Source organism: Macaca mulatta, chromosome 6 (assembly GCF_049350105.2).
Source record: "Macaca mulatta isolate MMU2019108-1 chromosome 6, T2T-MMU8v2.0, whole genome shotgun sequence".
NCBI lineage: Eukaryota > Metazoa > Chordata > Mammalia > Primates > Cercopithecidae > Macaca > Macaca mulatta.
Window position 1 is genome coordinate 82,925,596 of NC_133411.1, and position 15,860 is coordinate 82,941,455.

Sequence of the window (15,860 nt, forward strand, 5' to 3'; positions counted from 1 at the left end):
CAACTTAAATAGGTACCTTCTCCTCCTGGCATCAGAGATCCTATTATTTAAATGAATAGCAACTTCTCTTTAGGATGGGGACAGGAGAAATAATATTTGCAATTTCTGGTTATGGAATAAAATACTTGTGGGGCATAGGCAGGTGATGACATACATGCCCAAGTGAAACATCACAAGAGGGAGGCCACCCCTGCGCCATCAGATCCCTGGAAGGCCGGGTGGCACAGAGGTGATGCTGGGAGAGGGGCAGGAAGGAGGGAGGCACGGCAGGAGGGAACCGTGGCCAGCTGTGGCGTGGGAGCCCCTTCTTGCTCAGTTAAGAGAAAAAAACATAAGATGAATGGAAAGGACTCCTCTGTGGATTGACTGCAGAAAGAGGTTTGTTTGTTTTTTTCTTTATTAAATCCATGAAAGTGCCTAGTGTTCTTGATGGAAACATTGAGTGATTTGCCTTGTAATCATAAAATCTTATTTTAGGGCCTTTTCATTTCTCATACAAAAATGAAAGGAGATAAATATTAGCAAATAGGTAACTCAACTTCCTGATCTTGTATTCTTCAGGACTGAAGCATATCACATAGCCCTTTGCAAGGAGAGCTAAATCATGGGACTAAGGCAAAGATGTTGAAGCACGAGAGAACACTCAATAACCCAGCCCTAGCCCCTCATGCCATCTGGAAACCATGAATTCAGTGAACTCAGGCTCTCGCTGCAGGGTCTGCCTAGACTGTAGCCATAAAATATGTCAGCCTTGGCACTGGCAGCTTTGATGACTATCAGTTAGGCAGACAGGAGCTTTTGTGCTACCCCATTCTCTTTGTCTGCCAGCTTATGTACAACCCTAGTTCCTCATTAATTTAGGATTGGAAAGATGTCCTGAGTATTTGATTTCAACTTTCCAGTTATAAGTATTTTTTCCATGGCCACCTGTGCCGTCCACACCAGGTCTGAGTTACATGCCCATGCCATGTGCGCTGCAGCTCCTGACACAGTCTGTCTTGCACATGCCATAGTGTATTGTAAAGCGGGCAGGCACCGTATGGGCCTCTATGCCCCATACCCAGTTAATGGTGCAGAGTCTGATCCATAGTAGGTACTTGGGGAATAGCTGTTGGATAAAGGAATGAATGACAATAGTTTCACATAAGCCAAAGGATTCCATACCTTTTCTTGCCTTCTGTGCATTATTTGGTACGTACTCAATATACTGAGTGTGACACTCTTCCTGTAAGAATGGTGCTCAAGCCTCCTGCAGAACCACCTAATGGGTGTGTGTAAAAACTGGATTCCTGGGTCCCACCCCAGACTAGTGAGTCAGGCAGAATCTCTTGACCCAGGAAGCAGTACTCTTAATAAATCACCTGCAGGTGATTCTTTTCTTCTGTGCTTCTAAGGTTTGAGTTGAGAACCACTGCTCTAATAGGTGAATAAACATTAATATAACAAATTGCAATACAGTTATAGGGAAGGAAGATAAAGGTGTACCACAATAGAAATACATATAGGGTAGAATTCATTCATCCATACAACACTTGTCAAGACCCATCGCATGTCCGGCACTATTCTAGGCACTAACGGCAGAATAGTGAGCCAAGCAGGCAAGGGCTTGGTTTCGTGGTGGTGGGGAGGCGGACTAAGTGAATTTATAGCTGTGGATTGTGATAAGCGTCTGAAGGAAGATACGAAAGCTAATGTATGGGTAGATAGCAACGGCCAGGAGATGGGCTTCTCTGAGGAGGAGTTTACTCTGAGGATGGAAGAGTGAGAAGAAAGTCACCTGTGTGCGCTCAGCGGTGGGCATCAGGAAGAACTGTACAAAGAGAGGGAGCTCATTTGTGAGAGACTTGCCACAAGGAGGGAAAGAGCTTGGCCATAGTGGAGTGGTTGAAAGGGACGGTGGTGGAAGATGACGCCAGGAAGAGCAGAGATGAGATTGCACAGCCATGCAGGCCCCATGGAGCACCTGAGATTTCGTGCTACGTTGAGGGGACAGCAATCAGAAGCCTTGTGATGCCATATGGTGCAGTTTGTGCTTCAGAAAGATCAGTTGCTGCTATACAGAGAACAAACCAGAAAGAGGATGAGAGGGGACAGAGTCCAGGGAGGGGATAATTCAGTCCAGGTGGCAGTGGCCTGCACAGACAAGAAGTGAACTACTTCAAGAGGGAAAACCAAGGGTGGATCCTGAAAAGGAAATAGAAATGGGTGGAGGGTCATGAGGAGAAGACAACTGGGTGGACAGTGGGAGATGACCAAGGAGGAGGGAGCAGTCTTGTCCATTCTAAGTGGGTTGTCGGGTGGTGAAAGGCCAGGAAGGTTTCCATGGTGGGGGCTTGAGAGGTTAGAAAGTGGTCCCAGGCAGACTGGGGCAGGCAAGAGAAAGAGGAGTGGACGGAAGGGCCTTCCTTGGGGAGGTTTCAGTCTGACAAGGTTCAAAGATAGTACTCTGAACAGCACCTTGATAATTGTAGGTTTATAATAAATTCTTGTCAAATATGTAGGTGTGCCTTAGATAGGGAAGGCATGCACACAGTGGTTAGCAGTGTGAACTGTAGAATCAAAATACTTCAGAGTCTAGCTTCGCCATTAACTTTGGCTCTCTGAGCCGCGGTTTCCTCACCTGTGAAGTGGGAATACAGATTGAGTATCCCTAATCCAAAAATCCAAGGTGCTCCAATTGACATGACACTCAAAGGAAATGCTCCTTGGAGCATTTTGGATTTTGGATTTTGGGGTTGGGGGTGCTCAGTCAGTATGTCTAATGCAAATATTCTAGAATTTGTAAAAATCAGAAACTTGAAACACTTCTAATGCCAAACATTTCAGATAAGGGATCCTCAACATAATAGCAACAGTATCTGCCTTTGTAGAGATATTGTGAGGAACAAAATGATCCATGCAGGGTACTTGGCATGGTGCCTGACAGACATGAGCATCTAATGAATATTGGAGGCAGTGTTTGTTCTAAAGTACTTGAGCAGTAAAATAAACATAATATTTGGACTTGAAGTACAAATATTATATGGTTCTGCAAGGGAGTCTTAACCTTGAGCCTGACTAGTTAGGTCAACTCAAGCATCTTACCTACTTGTGCCCTCAGTTTCCTCATCTGTAAAATAAGCAAATTTGGATAATGTTATTGGTTTCTAAAGTACCTCCTGGTTTTAAAATGTTTTGATTCCAGTGCGTAGGATGTTAGTTAGCATCCAATGATGACAACGTAGTTCCTCATCTATGCAGTTTAAACTAGATGAACTATGTTTGCTGGTGTAATAGCTCAGCAGTGGAAAAACAACATATACTTCCTGGTCCAATACCTGAAAGAAATCAGGTGTATGGATAACAGCAACCCTTGGCTAAATCTGACTGTAGACATGTCACCTCATCTAATAGTAATATACAGGACTGGAGTGGGAAGAAAAGACTTGTTAAAGATGATTATCGTGGACTGAGATTATTTCAAGCCTATTTAGAAGACCATTTTCATTCTAAGTGAAGCAAACTCAGTAGACTGACAACGTTATTGCTGCAATTCGCTAACCAAAATGTGTTTCTTAAGTATGCCAACATGAATCATAGGGTTCTGAAGTCCGCATTCTCAGGTAGTTTAAAAGGATGAAAGATTTGAAATCTGTCATTTCATTTGTTGCAGAAATATGACCAAGATAACCACCCTTTTCTTCAGTGCCTCTTAACATGAAGCACTGAACATTTTTCTGACCTTAAATGTAAATGAAAGTTCCAAGCCTTAATCTTGTAGTGTAATAATTATAATAACTAATATTTACTGCATTCTTAGGTGCACTTTGCAACTAAATACCTTCCATATATTCTCAGTTTAATCTCTGCAACTCAAAGAAGCATTTTGTGGCTCAGGAACCAAGGTTCAGAAAGATTTGTATCTTTCCTGAGATACTTTGCTAACAAGACCACTAAATACATGGGTGTCTTTGTTATATGATTTGGGATTGTTGGAGCCCACCAGTTTTGGAAACCAGAAACCCTCTGTGGTCAAACAAGATTAGGTTTATTTAACTTGTTGGGCAAGAAAAATGCATACCCATATTGCCACAGGGAAGAGAAATGAGTAGATTTGGTCTTGTGCTGGGTGATTCTAGTAGGGATTTAGGGAAGCAAGAGCCCATTTTCTTTTGGGTGTTGTCAGGAAGTGGGATCAATTTGGTGTCTTGGTAATTTTTATCTAAGAGGTGGGAAGATTGAATAGGAACTTAGTCATCAGTAAAGAAAGCAGAGTAGCTCATATTAATTGGAAGAGGGGGACATTATTTTGTGGCACAGAGGGTTCTCATACCTGTCTTGGTTCAGACTCCATTGTGGATTGTTTCTATCTTGTTCTTCCATGGTCACAGATTGACCTCGTCTGAAAATTATTTGCATAAACAAATTTTTGCTGAGTTATAAACACTCAGACAGTATGGCCTGACCTGTCAAATCTCTGGACTTTGTTTATTCCTTTTCCTTCTTCCCCTCCTTCAACTCTCCCTTCCTCTACCCACTTCATTAGTAGTTAATTTTTGCCTTCCGAAGAATAATCAAATAATCTAGGTCCTGCATTCTTCTCTGGTAGAGTGTCAGCATAGGGAAGTTTTCAGATCCGGAGGGATGTAGTCTTGAATCCCACGTCAGCCACTTGACAACTACTTGACTTTAGGCAAATCACATCGTCTTTTTGGCCTATCTTTCCACATCTTTAAAAAATAGGAATTTATTCCATCGTGTGAATGCATCAGAGTTTATTTAATCTTATTCACCCACTAAAGGACACTTCCATTATTCCCAGTCTGGGTCTGTTAAAATAAAGCTGTTATGAACACTGGAAAAAAAGTAGGAATGATAATTACCTTTCAGGGTGTTTTGAAAATTAGGGATAATTTACATAAAGTGATTGGAACACATGGTTCAATCACAAATAGTGGGCACTATTAAAAAGGCATAAACATTTGTCAAATGTTAATTTGTTTATACTCTATAATTTCTAACAGCAGTGAAAATACTTTTTATATAACACACTATTAGATTGTGGAAGGTAACAGAAGGTGGGAAGAGCCAAACTTTCTGAGTGTGATTATCTACTACTGAATGTTAGTTATATGGTAAAACTCGCTATAGTTATTGTTTTATATATTTATTAAAAAGTATAATAAATAGATGACATTGTGCTATGCATTTAACTAGTGAAAAACACAAGATCATTTTAAAGTTCTTAATGGTTCATTCCTGATAAACTTTTATGAGCTACAGGCAAGAATGCTATACTTATAGACTGTGCAGAAGGAATGACTATCTGATGAGGGCTATAAAGAAGAAATGGAAGATATACAAAAACTATTTTTATTGTAGGAGCAGGAAAAGATCTTGTTAAATATTTCTGCTAAAGATTTGCTTCTTATATAGAAGGCCAGGATCAGGGTTAAATCAGAAGAATCAATACTAAAATTAGTTCTGAATTGTAGGATGGTTTATGTTTTGTTTTTCTCTTTGTATTTTGCTACATTTTCCAGGTTTTCTGCAGAAATATTATATTCATGATTAGAATAAAAAAATGTAGTCTTCTAAAAATCCTGTCTTTTTCTGAAGTTGCTAGGCCTCTCAGCCATGGTTGTCAAAATCTGGACACCATACGTGTGTGTATGTGTGTACACACCCATGCCTGTGTACATGTGTCTCATAAAACATCCTTAAGCATGTGCTAGACATTAAACAGTCTTGGAGATTCTAGTTCAGAATTTACCTCAATTGTGTGAATTATGGATATTCATGGTTCCTCACAGATGGTTGGGATGTTGCCAAGATACAGTCTAGCCTCCTTTAGTGTGTCTCTGTTTTATGTGAACATTAATAACTCTGTTCCAGGAGAAATACAATTAAAAAGCATCCTGTACGTGAAAAAAGTTATTACAAATGACTCACTTTTTGTGTGGTTCCTTCTCTCCTTTTTTCCCTCCTATCCTCATGTTAGAAGTCCGGCCTTCATTTTCGACACACGGATAATACTGTCCAGTGGTTAAGAGCGATGGAGTCTATTGGTCTACCCAAGGTAAGCCTTCACACACTGGAACCTGAACTGGAAAGGCAAAGAGGTAGTACACAAACACCTCTTTATGAGCAATGACTTTGGAGACTGGGTTATGTTAATGTAGAAATGAGAAATGTGAGGACTAAAAAATATGGAAAGACTTATCCAAAGTAATGTATGGCAAGAACTCAGAATGAGGGATATGCAGTTTGAGAGTAGCCAGGTAAAAGTGTGTACAAAATAAAGGCAGAACAAGCTATAGCTGGTAGATAGTTGAGCTATCTAAAATAGCCAACTCCCTTTCTTGTATTGCTATTTATACATAAAGATTCTGAGTCTCAGCCAGTTGTGGTGGCTCATACCTGTAATCCCAGCACTTTGGGAGGCTAAGGTGAATCACTTGAGGCCAGGAGTTTGGGACCAGCCTGGGCAACATGGCAAAACCCTGTCTCTGTTTAAAGAAAAGAAAGAAAGAAATCCCGTTGTATTAGTATATATTTTATTACTGTAATAATTATAAATTTATTTTTTGTAAATTATTGTTATTATTATTTCGAGACAGAGTCTGGCTCTGTTGCCCAGTCTGGATTGCAGTGACTTAATCGTGGCTCACTACCACCTCCACCTCTCACGTTCAAGTGATTCTCCCACCTCAGCCTCCTGAGTAGCTGGGACCACGGGCAAGTAGCTGCTCCACGCCCAGCTAATTTTTGTTTTTGTTTTGTTTCTGTAGAGACAAGGTTTTGCCATGTCAGGCAGGCTGGTCTCAGACTCCTGAGCTCAAGCGATCTGTCCGCCACGGCATCCCAAAAGTGCTGGGAATACAGGGATGAGCTACCACACCTGGCCTATAAATTATTATTATAAATCATTATATCACTTGTAAAGGCTAGGGGGTTATAGCTCTTACTCCTAAAATAGATCTCCTAAATATAATTTACTCAGCAAACAGTCAGCGCTTGTTAAATTCGAAGAGCAGGCATCCTAAAGTCTGTGAGAGAATTAGGCAAGGGAAGGAAATGAGGAAATAATTACATTTGATAAAAATTGTAGAACTATTTTTTAAACTTGTTATTTTGAAATAATTATAGAATCACAGGAAGTTGTAAAAATAGTACTTCTATGTGTATACTTCATTCAGCTTTCCCCTGCTGGCGACATCTGACTGCAGTACATGTTAAATTGACGTTGATGTATTAATGTAAACTAGACTACAGACCTTTCTTCCATTTTCACTATTCCACATGCAATTGTTTGTGTGAGTGGGCTTGTGTGTGCATGTATGTGTGATTCTGTGCACTTTTATCCCATGAATAGATTTGTGTAACCACCACCACAATCAAGACACAGACCCACAGAAGAGTGGTCCTTCTGATTGCATCCCTCCCCCAGCCCTGTTCCCTGGCAACCACTAATATGTTCTCTGTGTCTATAGTTTTGGCATTTTGAGCACAATATATAAGTGTAATCATATAGCAGGTATCCTTTGAATCACATTGTTCCACTCTGTATATGGCTCTTGAGACCCAACTGGGTCAATAGTTTGCTCGTATATGTTGCTTAGTATGTGCAGCTATTTTTTTTTTTTTTTGAGACAGTCTCACTCTGTCACCTAAGCTGGGGTGCAGTGGCGCAATCTCGGCTCACTGCAGCCTCCGCCTCCCAGGTTCAAGTGATTCTCCTGTCTCAGCCTCCCAAGTAGCTGGGGTTACAGGTGGGCACCACCACACCTGGCTATTTTTTGTATTTTTAGTAGAGACAGGGTTTCCGCATGTTGGCCAGGCTGGTCTCGAACTCCTGACTTCAGGTGATTTGCCCTCCTCAGCCTCCCAAAGTGCTGGGATTACAGGCATGGGCCACCATGCCTGGCCTATACAGCTATTTTTTAAAAATTATTTAGGAGTGGTCTCGCTGGAGGTCAAGAGGATAAGCTACTGACTTATGAAGACCTCTGTTGTGCCAGGTGTGCAATGAAAAACACCCACCACCACAGAAACAGAAGATTCCTTAAATGTAATTTATTAATGCCTATTTTTAATATAATTATGCTCGTATCTGTTTTAGGTCAGTCTCATTTTATCTTGAAATGATCAATGTTTAAATTTTGTTCTGCCATTTTTAATCAAACTATTTTGTCTTCTCCTAAAATGCCCAGAACGTTAAATGCTGTTTCCTTCTAGGAACTGGCTGTAATACATAATTCATGTTTCTGGATTGTGATTTAGCAACTACTAACTAGAGACTGGGTGATAAACAGATTAATAAAAAAGGAATTTAAACAGAATTGTTTTGTATGAGGGAACATCAAATTCAGATCATTTCATTAGATTTGATAGATCTGATGTAAACCTTTTCAAATTGTGTGTATTTAGGGCCAAACAAATGGTGTTATATAGCAGGTTTTATTTTAACGTTGGTTTTTATTATGAAGTCATTGATATATTGCATTACAGGGGCAACAGACTGTATACTAAGTTGACTTTGATGTATCATATTTAACTAGTATCCTTTCATTTATCAATAGTAAGTGCTTACTCTGTGCTCAGTATCATGCTAGGTGCCGGAAATACAATGCTGCATAAAACATTCTGGTGAACGATAAATTGATCTCATCTCCTTGCTGAAAGAAGATATTTATAATGGCTTTCCAGGAGAAATATAAATATAAAAGGTTCTTGTTTAAAGAAAAGGGGAGAGGCAATTGTAGTTGTTCTCTGCTTACATAGAGAACTTTAAACCGGTAATACTCTTTCTTGTTGTTTTTTGAGACAGAGTCTCGCTCTGTCGCCCAGTCTGTACTGCAGTGGTGCCATCTCGGCTCACTGCAAGCTTCGCCTCCTGGGTTCAAGTGATTCTCCTGCTTCGGCCACCCAAGTAGCTGGGACTATAGGTGTGCTCCACCATGCCCAGCTTTTTTTTTTTTTTTAATTTTTAGTAGAGACGGGAGTTTCACCATGTTGGTCAGGCTGGTCTTGAACTCCTGACCTTAGGTGATCTACCTGCCTCTGCCTCCCAAAGCACAACCATGCCCAGCTAATACTCTTCTGAATTTAGGGATCCTCTTCTCATTGACACTTTAGTAGCAAATGTGTTAAAGGAAAAGTGGAAAGGCTTTTTAAATTTCTTAGGCTACTGCCATTTCTTTAAGTACTTAGTAATTATACATTTTGTAGCTCAAGTAACTTTGCTTCTTTCTTTTCTCAGCTTTTCTCAATGACCAACAGGAAATCGCACTTGAGTATCAAGTGCTACCATATGATACATGATTTTAGTTTTTGATGTCAGTTTTTATAAAATATTTACTTAAAGTAAATAATACCTAAATGATTATCTTAATTTTAAAAGCCTCAAGCTTAATTATTTTTTGTGTGTTCTTAGGAACAGAGAAATTTGGTGCCTCACTCTGAAATCTGTTTCTTTTGTTGATTTGTTTGTTCATTTGTTTTGTTTTGAGACGGAGTTTTATTCTTGTCGCCCAGGCTGGAGTGCAGTGGCACGTGCTTGGCTCACTGCAACCTCCACCTGCTGGGTTCAAGCAATTCTCCTGCCTCAGCCTCCCAAGAAGCTGGGATTACAGTCATGCACCACCATGCCTGGCTAATGTTGGCTAGGCTGGTTTTGAACTCCTGACCTCAGGTGATCCGCCCACGTCAGCCTCCCAAAGTGCTGGGATTACAGGCGTGAGCCACTGGACCTGACCTGAAATCTGTTTCTTATCAGGCTGTTAGTTTCAAGTTTAAGAAAAAGAGTATGAAATAGTATGTATGATAAACCCCCGTGACACACATTTACCTGTGTAACAAACCTCCACATGTACCCCAAACCTAAAATAAAACATTTTAGAAGAAGAAAAAGAGTGTGAAGGTGTATTCAAAACTTTGATGTTCAGACCTTTCAGTCTAGTGATTTCATATTTAGATGATTATCCAAAATAATCAGATGCTCAGAAAATGCAGAAATATTCATCATGGTGGCTTATAATAGGGAAAAATTAGAAGCAAAACAAATGTTCAACCATGGATGACTGTCTAAGCTATGGTTCAAAAATATAAAAGAATCATATACATCTATTAAAAATAATCTTATAGAATAATGAAGGGGATGGGAAATAGTTGTGTTCTGTTAAGTGTTTTGAACAGGTTTACACTAAGTACAATTTTGTTTTCACACACACACATATATATAAACCTAAAAAAATCAGAGACATACAGAAAAAAAGACCAGAAGAAAAATAGGGACAAAATTGCTAATAGTGACAATCTGGGAGGTGTGGTCATAGGTGTTTTTCCTTTACACCTTATATACTTTCCAGATTTTATTTGGTGAAAATGTATTACTTTAAACAGATTTTTTAAAATGTGTATGTGTTGTATATGCCTATATACATGTGTACAGAGCACATATGACAAGATTTTAACGATACAATAAAGTGGCTAATAAAAAGGACACCCTTCTCAGGCTCATGGGACCTCTGGGAAGTCAGGAGTGTGAAGGCTACAGGAGGCAGAGCCCACATGTGCTCATATGCCTGTGAAATGAAACACTACCACTAACACTGTGGACACAACCTTCTTGGAGTAGCTGGCTGGGGACCGCACTATCCTCCTGTGGACCACTCTTAGGCGTGCTGTCAGGCAGGGGTCCAGATACAGTGATTGGTCTATCTACAGCAAGATGAAGCAATGGCGGAGAGGTTCCTCTATATTTAAATAATTATAGGATAGCAAGGACAATCAAAATAGGATCATTTTGGGAAGTAAATACTTGTGAGAAGCAAAACATATAATAAACATTGTTTCTTTTGTTTTCCAGATATTTTATCCAGAAACAACAGATGTCTATGATCGGAAAAACATACCAAGAATGATATATTGCATTCATGCACTGAGGTAGGGGGAAAATACAGCTAAAAGACGCTCTAAGAAGTAGATTTAAATAAAACTAAAATTTCAATTTTAAAAGAGGTTTTAAGTTACTTTAATACTTTGAAGAACTTTTTATTAGATTCCATTGTTTTGGATTTGCTAACACAAAATTAAAATAATGTTCACATATAAGTAGTCCTTGAACTTGAAAAATGTTTTTCTGATTTTTAAATCTAACTCACATTAGAAAACCAGAAAATGAATGAAAACCATTAAGTATAATAAAGAGAGAATTTAGGTTGAAACTTCTAGAAATCCAACTGTAACGTACTACTATATTCTTGAGTTATGACCTAGTTTACAAACATAATGCGAATATATCAAATGAGCAGCTTTAATAGTCATTATAATTTTGGTTTAATGAGTAAAATTATAATTTAGTTCAATTCTTATAGATTAAGAAAATATAATGGTAAGAATACTTTCTTTTGATCTTTTGTTCAATAGAATTTGTACCCTAAGGATAAAGAAGAAAAACAGTAGTTCGTGTAAATTAGTCAAATCAAGACACATTCATTATTTTAAAGCAGTTGTTCAATAACTTGAATTTTGAAAATGCTGAAATTCTGCTAGTTCACAGATTACATTTTATCTTATTGGCCTGGAAGAAATTTGATTTTTAGATGGTAACAAAGATTATTCTAAAAATCCAGTTTGTGGCTATTGTCTTGAGTGTACACAGGTAATGGTTTTGGAAGACTTCATGTCTGATTACATTTTAAATTACTTTTAGAACATCTGCCTTGTGTTTTTATCACTAGAAGTCATTTTCCTGGCAGAGTACTCTGCCTAGAGGTTTACATTGACTTCTTCCTGGCTCTTTTCCTCTCCAAAGGAAAATGCTTCTACAGTAATTCATTGTGGTGTTGGCTTTCTAGAGAAGAAATTTGATTATGTCATGTAATTTGACTTTTTCCCCTAGTCAGTACTTACGGGATTGCTTTGGAAGATGACAGTTGCTAGAAATAGAGACCAAGTGTAGGTGCCTTTGCTATGGTTTTTTTTTATTCTAATAACTTAGAACAACTGGTTAAAAAAAGAAAACAACGATAAAAACAAACCTACTTCAATGCTGCCTTCTCAGATGTGGCTAGAGTATCATTGTGCCACAGGTTTTCTAAAAGCTGCTTGTGCAAAAGTGCTTATGTTGAGGAATATTTTCAACCTCTGTTGCCCAATATTCTTTATTAAATATTTTTCAGATCTTAAAATGATCACTTAACACTGTAGTTAGTACTGGGTCTGTGACCTGCTAAGCCAGCCACCACTAGTTAATGCCATTGCTATATGTGTGCATCATAGTGCTAATCTCTAGTTCTGTCACATGCTCATGGGCTATCTTGTGTAAGTTTCAACTGATTTTCTGAAGTAGACAACTGGGACATTCATGTTAAGGAACTTATAAACAAATGGTATGCTAAGTTCCTTTCTGGTGATATCATGGTTCTCCTAAAGGAGCTATATAGAGCTGCACTTAGACTGACATGACTGTTTGCCATGATGTTAACAATGGCTTGAATAGCTTGGTAAACAAAGAAAAAACAACTTTTCGTTTATTATTGCCAATTGTATACAAATATTGATGTGACATTTTCCAGGACTGTGTTTTTTAGTTACTCATCCTAGACATCTGCATTACTTTTACTCATCTTGGAGGGGATCCCTCCTGGGGCATGTCATTCACCAGATCTGATCTTAAGTAGGATATTTTATCTTCAAAAGCAGTATTTATTTAGTAAATAGCATTCTCCTCACTTTTCTTTGTTCTAAATTATTGTATAGCTGCCTCTCACTATGGAACTGAGAAGTCCCAAGTGTATCTGAAGCTTTTTCCACCAAAACTTGTTCCTGCTGTGATTTAAAATGCAGTCAGTCACTCAAAAGGAGGCTGATATTCTGTTTTGTTGTGCAACACACATTTGGAAGCTGAGGAGCAATCCTCTAATAAATACAGTGGGTTTAATAAAGACTCTTGCTGCATAGTTAGAAGTGATGATGGAAATGAACTAACATGTCTTCAGTTTTTATATCCTGGTTGCAAATACAGCACTGCTACTGTATTTGAGAGTTGTTATTACCTGATAGAGTAATTAGGCAGGTCAGAGATTCTGATTATAGCTGAGAAGCCAGCAAGGAAATTTCCTCTAGGAAGTTAAGCTTGCCAGGCGCTCCCTTCTTCCTGCCCCAGCCTGTGGACCTGACTTGATCTAAAAGTTAGCTCTTAGCCCTGACCAAACTTGTCTCCTATTCCCTGTCATCATGATTTGGGCTTAACAACCTAACTTCTCCTGGGTGCTTACCCTTGCTTCCTGTTTGTATCTGTGTTTCCCTTTTCCTGCCTGCCCCTCACCTTTTCGTTTTATTTCTGATCCCAGTCTCGTGTCCTACCACTCACCAATCGCTGTGTCAGTTTAGCTTGGTGTTCTCAAGCCAGACTCCATGAACATTACCACAGCAGCAAAGGGGGGAAGTTCTCAAGCTTCACCTAATGTAGACAGACTCATGTTAGTGGTGGATGGCATCTTTTTTTTTTTTTTTTTTTGAGATGGAGTCTCACTCTGTCACCAGGCTGGAGTGCAGTGGTGCCATCTCAGCTCGCTGCAACCTCCACCTCCCAGGTTCAAGCGATTCTCCTGCCTCAGCCTCCTGAGTAGCTGGGACTACAGGCATGCACTACCATGCCCAGCTAATTTTTGTATTTTTAGTAGAGATGGGGTTTCACCATGTTGGTCAGGATGGTCTCGATCTCTTGAGCTCGTGATCTGCCTGCCTTAGCCTCCCAGCGTGCTGGGATTACAGGCATCAGCCACCACACCCGGCCACATCATTCTTTTTCTAAAGAAATGTTTGTCTTTTTCTCGTTTTTTTCAAAAGTAATGTATGCTCATTGTGGAAAAAAATGGAAAATTCTGGAAGAATATTAAAGAAAAAGCTAAAATACCCACTATCTCAACACCAAGTCAAAAACCACTGTTACTATTTTGATATCTTTGAACTTAAAGTGCATACTGCCTATGGCATGTTTTATTTTTGTGGCTTCTTTTGGAATGTTATAAAGCCTCTGCCTTGAAAAGGAACCAGTTCGAGAGTGAGAGCCTTGCTAACTAGTTACTATACTAATTTTTTAAAAATATCTGGAGGCCTTTTATGCAAGGATAAGAAACTTTTTTTTTTTTTTTTTTTTTTTGAGACGGAGTCTCTCTCTGTCACCCAGGCTGGAGTGCAGTGGCCGGAATCTCAGCTCACTGCAAGCTCCGCCTCCCAGGTTTACGCCATTCTCCGGCCTCAGCCTGCCGAGTAACTGGGACTACAGGCGCCACTTTTTTGACATGTGGTTTAGTACCCACTTTATTAAAGATTTATAATAAATGATATTAAACAACTGTTATTTGTTTAAACAGTCATGCAAGTGAATTCCTTGAAAGAATTGAAATAATTTAGTAGAACTAACGTTTTGAGTTCTTCAGATACCTTAAAGAGCAGGTGAAATGCCCAGGTACGTTATTACAAACTTACGACAGTGGAAGCTATTCTGTAAGGCCCATACTGCAAGTTTCACTCATTTTGTTTATTATTTATAACTAGTTTTGTCCTAGGCTATTATGTTATTTTGATACCTACCCAGAATTGACATAATCTTCATGGCACCAGAAACAAAAGAATACCCCTTCAGACCTGCCATGATTACAGATCTGGGTTTCGGATGGATCATCTGTGGGTCAGAACATGGTGCAACTTTGGGTTCTTCTCCCATGGTGAGTCAGACCCTGGCCACAGGCATTAGGCTAAACTGTCCTTGTGTTTTGTTTTTTGTTTTTTGTTTTTTGTTTTTGTTTTTTTTTTTTTATCAGACCGCATTTAAGTACCTGGCTTTCAGGTAGGTTTTTATTTACAGTCTGGTCCCTGCCCCTGCCCCACTTCCCCATCACCCTGAAATAATTTTCTTTCTTAAGTCTCACTTGACCAGCATTGTATAATCCATTGTCCTGTCATAATGATGTATTGGCCTGATCCACTAACATTATTAAAAGCTTATGTATGCCTTTTAAATATTTTTTTTTTTAATTAGTTGTGCTTTCTAGAGTTTTTCATCCCCTGGGAGACAAGGGATTGACTGTATCCAGTGATCCTTAGGCTTTGGGGCTGATTTATCGTCTCAGATCATGTTTCTAGTCCTGCCTCCTCTTAGTTAGTGGATGTGACCACCAGTGCTAGACCCTTTTTCTACCCGGTGTTTCTGTCACCACCTATGCTTCTTGGTTCTTCCTTATCTTGGGGCACTTCCTTTGTTTTCTGGGACTATTTAGTTTACTCAAAGTTCCTGGTCTTTATTCTTTCATGTAGTATAAATAGTATAAAAATATCTATATATAAACAAATATAGGCCAGGCGTTGTGGCTCATGCCTGTAATCCCAGCACTTTGGGAGGCTGAGGCAGACAGATCATGTGAGGTTGGGAGGTTTTTTTTTGAGACGGAGTCTCGCTCTGTCACCCGGGCTGGAGTGCAGTGGCGTGATCTCGGCTCACTGCAAGCTCCGCCTTTGGGTTCATGCCATTCTCCTGCCTCAGCCTCCCGAGTAGCTGGAACTACAAGCGCCCGCCACCACGACCGGCTAATTTTTTTTTTTTTTTTTTTTTTTTTTTTTTGTATTTTTGGTAGAGATGGGGTTTCACCGTGTTAGCCAGGATGGTCTTGATCTCCTGACCTCATGATCCACCCGCCTCGGCCTCCCAAAGTGCTGGGATTACAGGCGTGAGCCACTGCGCCTAGCCGAGGTTGGGAGTTTAAAATCAGCCTGGCCATGATGGTGAAACCTCGTCTCTACCAAAAATACAAAAATTAGCAAAGTGTGGTGGCAGGTGCCTGTAATCACAACTACTCGGTAGGCTGAGGCGG

At 39.6% G+C, this 15,860-nt stretch overlaps 1 protein-coding gene across 5 annotated transcripts in view; it reads left to right on the plus strand.

The window, feature by feature from the left end:
• IQGAP2 (IQ motif containing GTPase activating protein 2) overlaps positions 1-15,860 on the plus strand; it is a 310,132-nt gene that overhangs the window by 163,779 nt on the left and 130,493 nt on the right. For all 5 annotated transcript variants that reach the window (XM_015140297.3, XM_078004903.1, XM_028849526.2 and 2 more), the window contains 2 exons: positions 5,981-6,058; positions 10,850-10,926. In XM_015140297.3, coding sequence (XP_014995783.1) covers positions 5,981-6,058; positions 10,850-10,926 — 155 coding nt within the window. The remainder of the gene's footprint in view (positions 1-5,980; positions 6,059-10,849; positions 10,927-15,860) is intronic.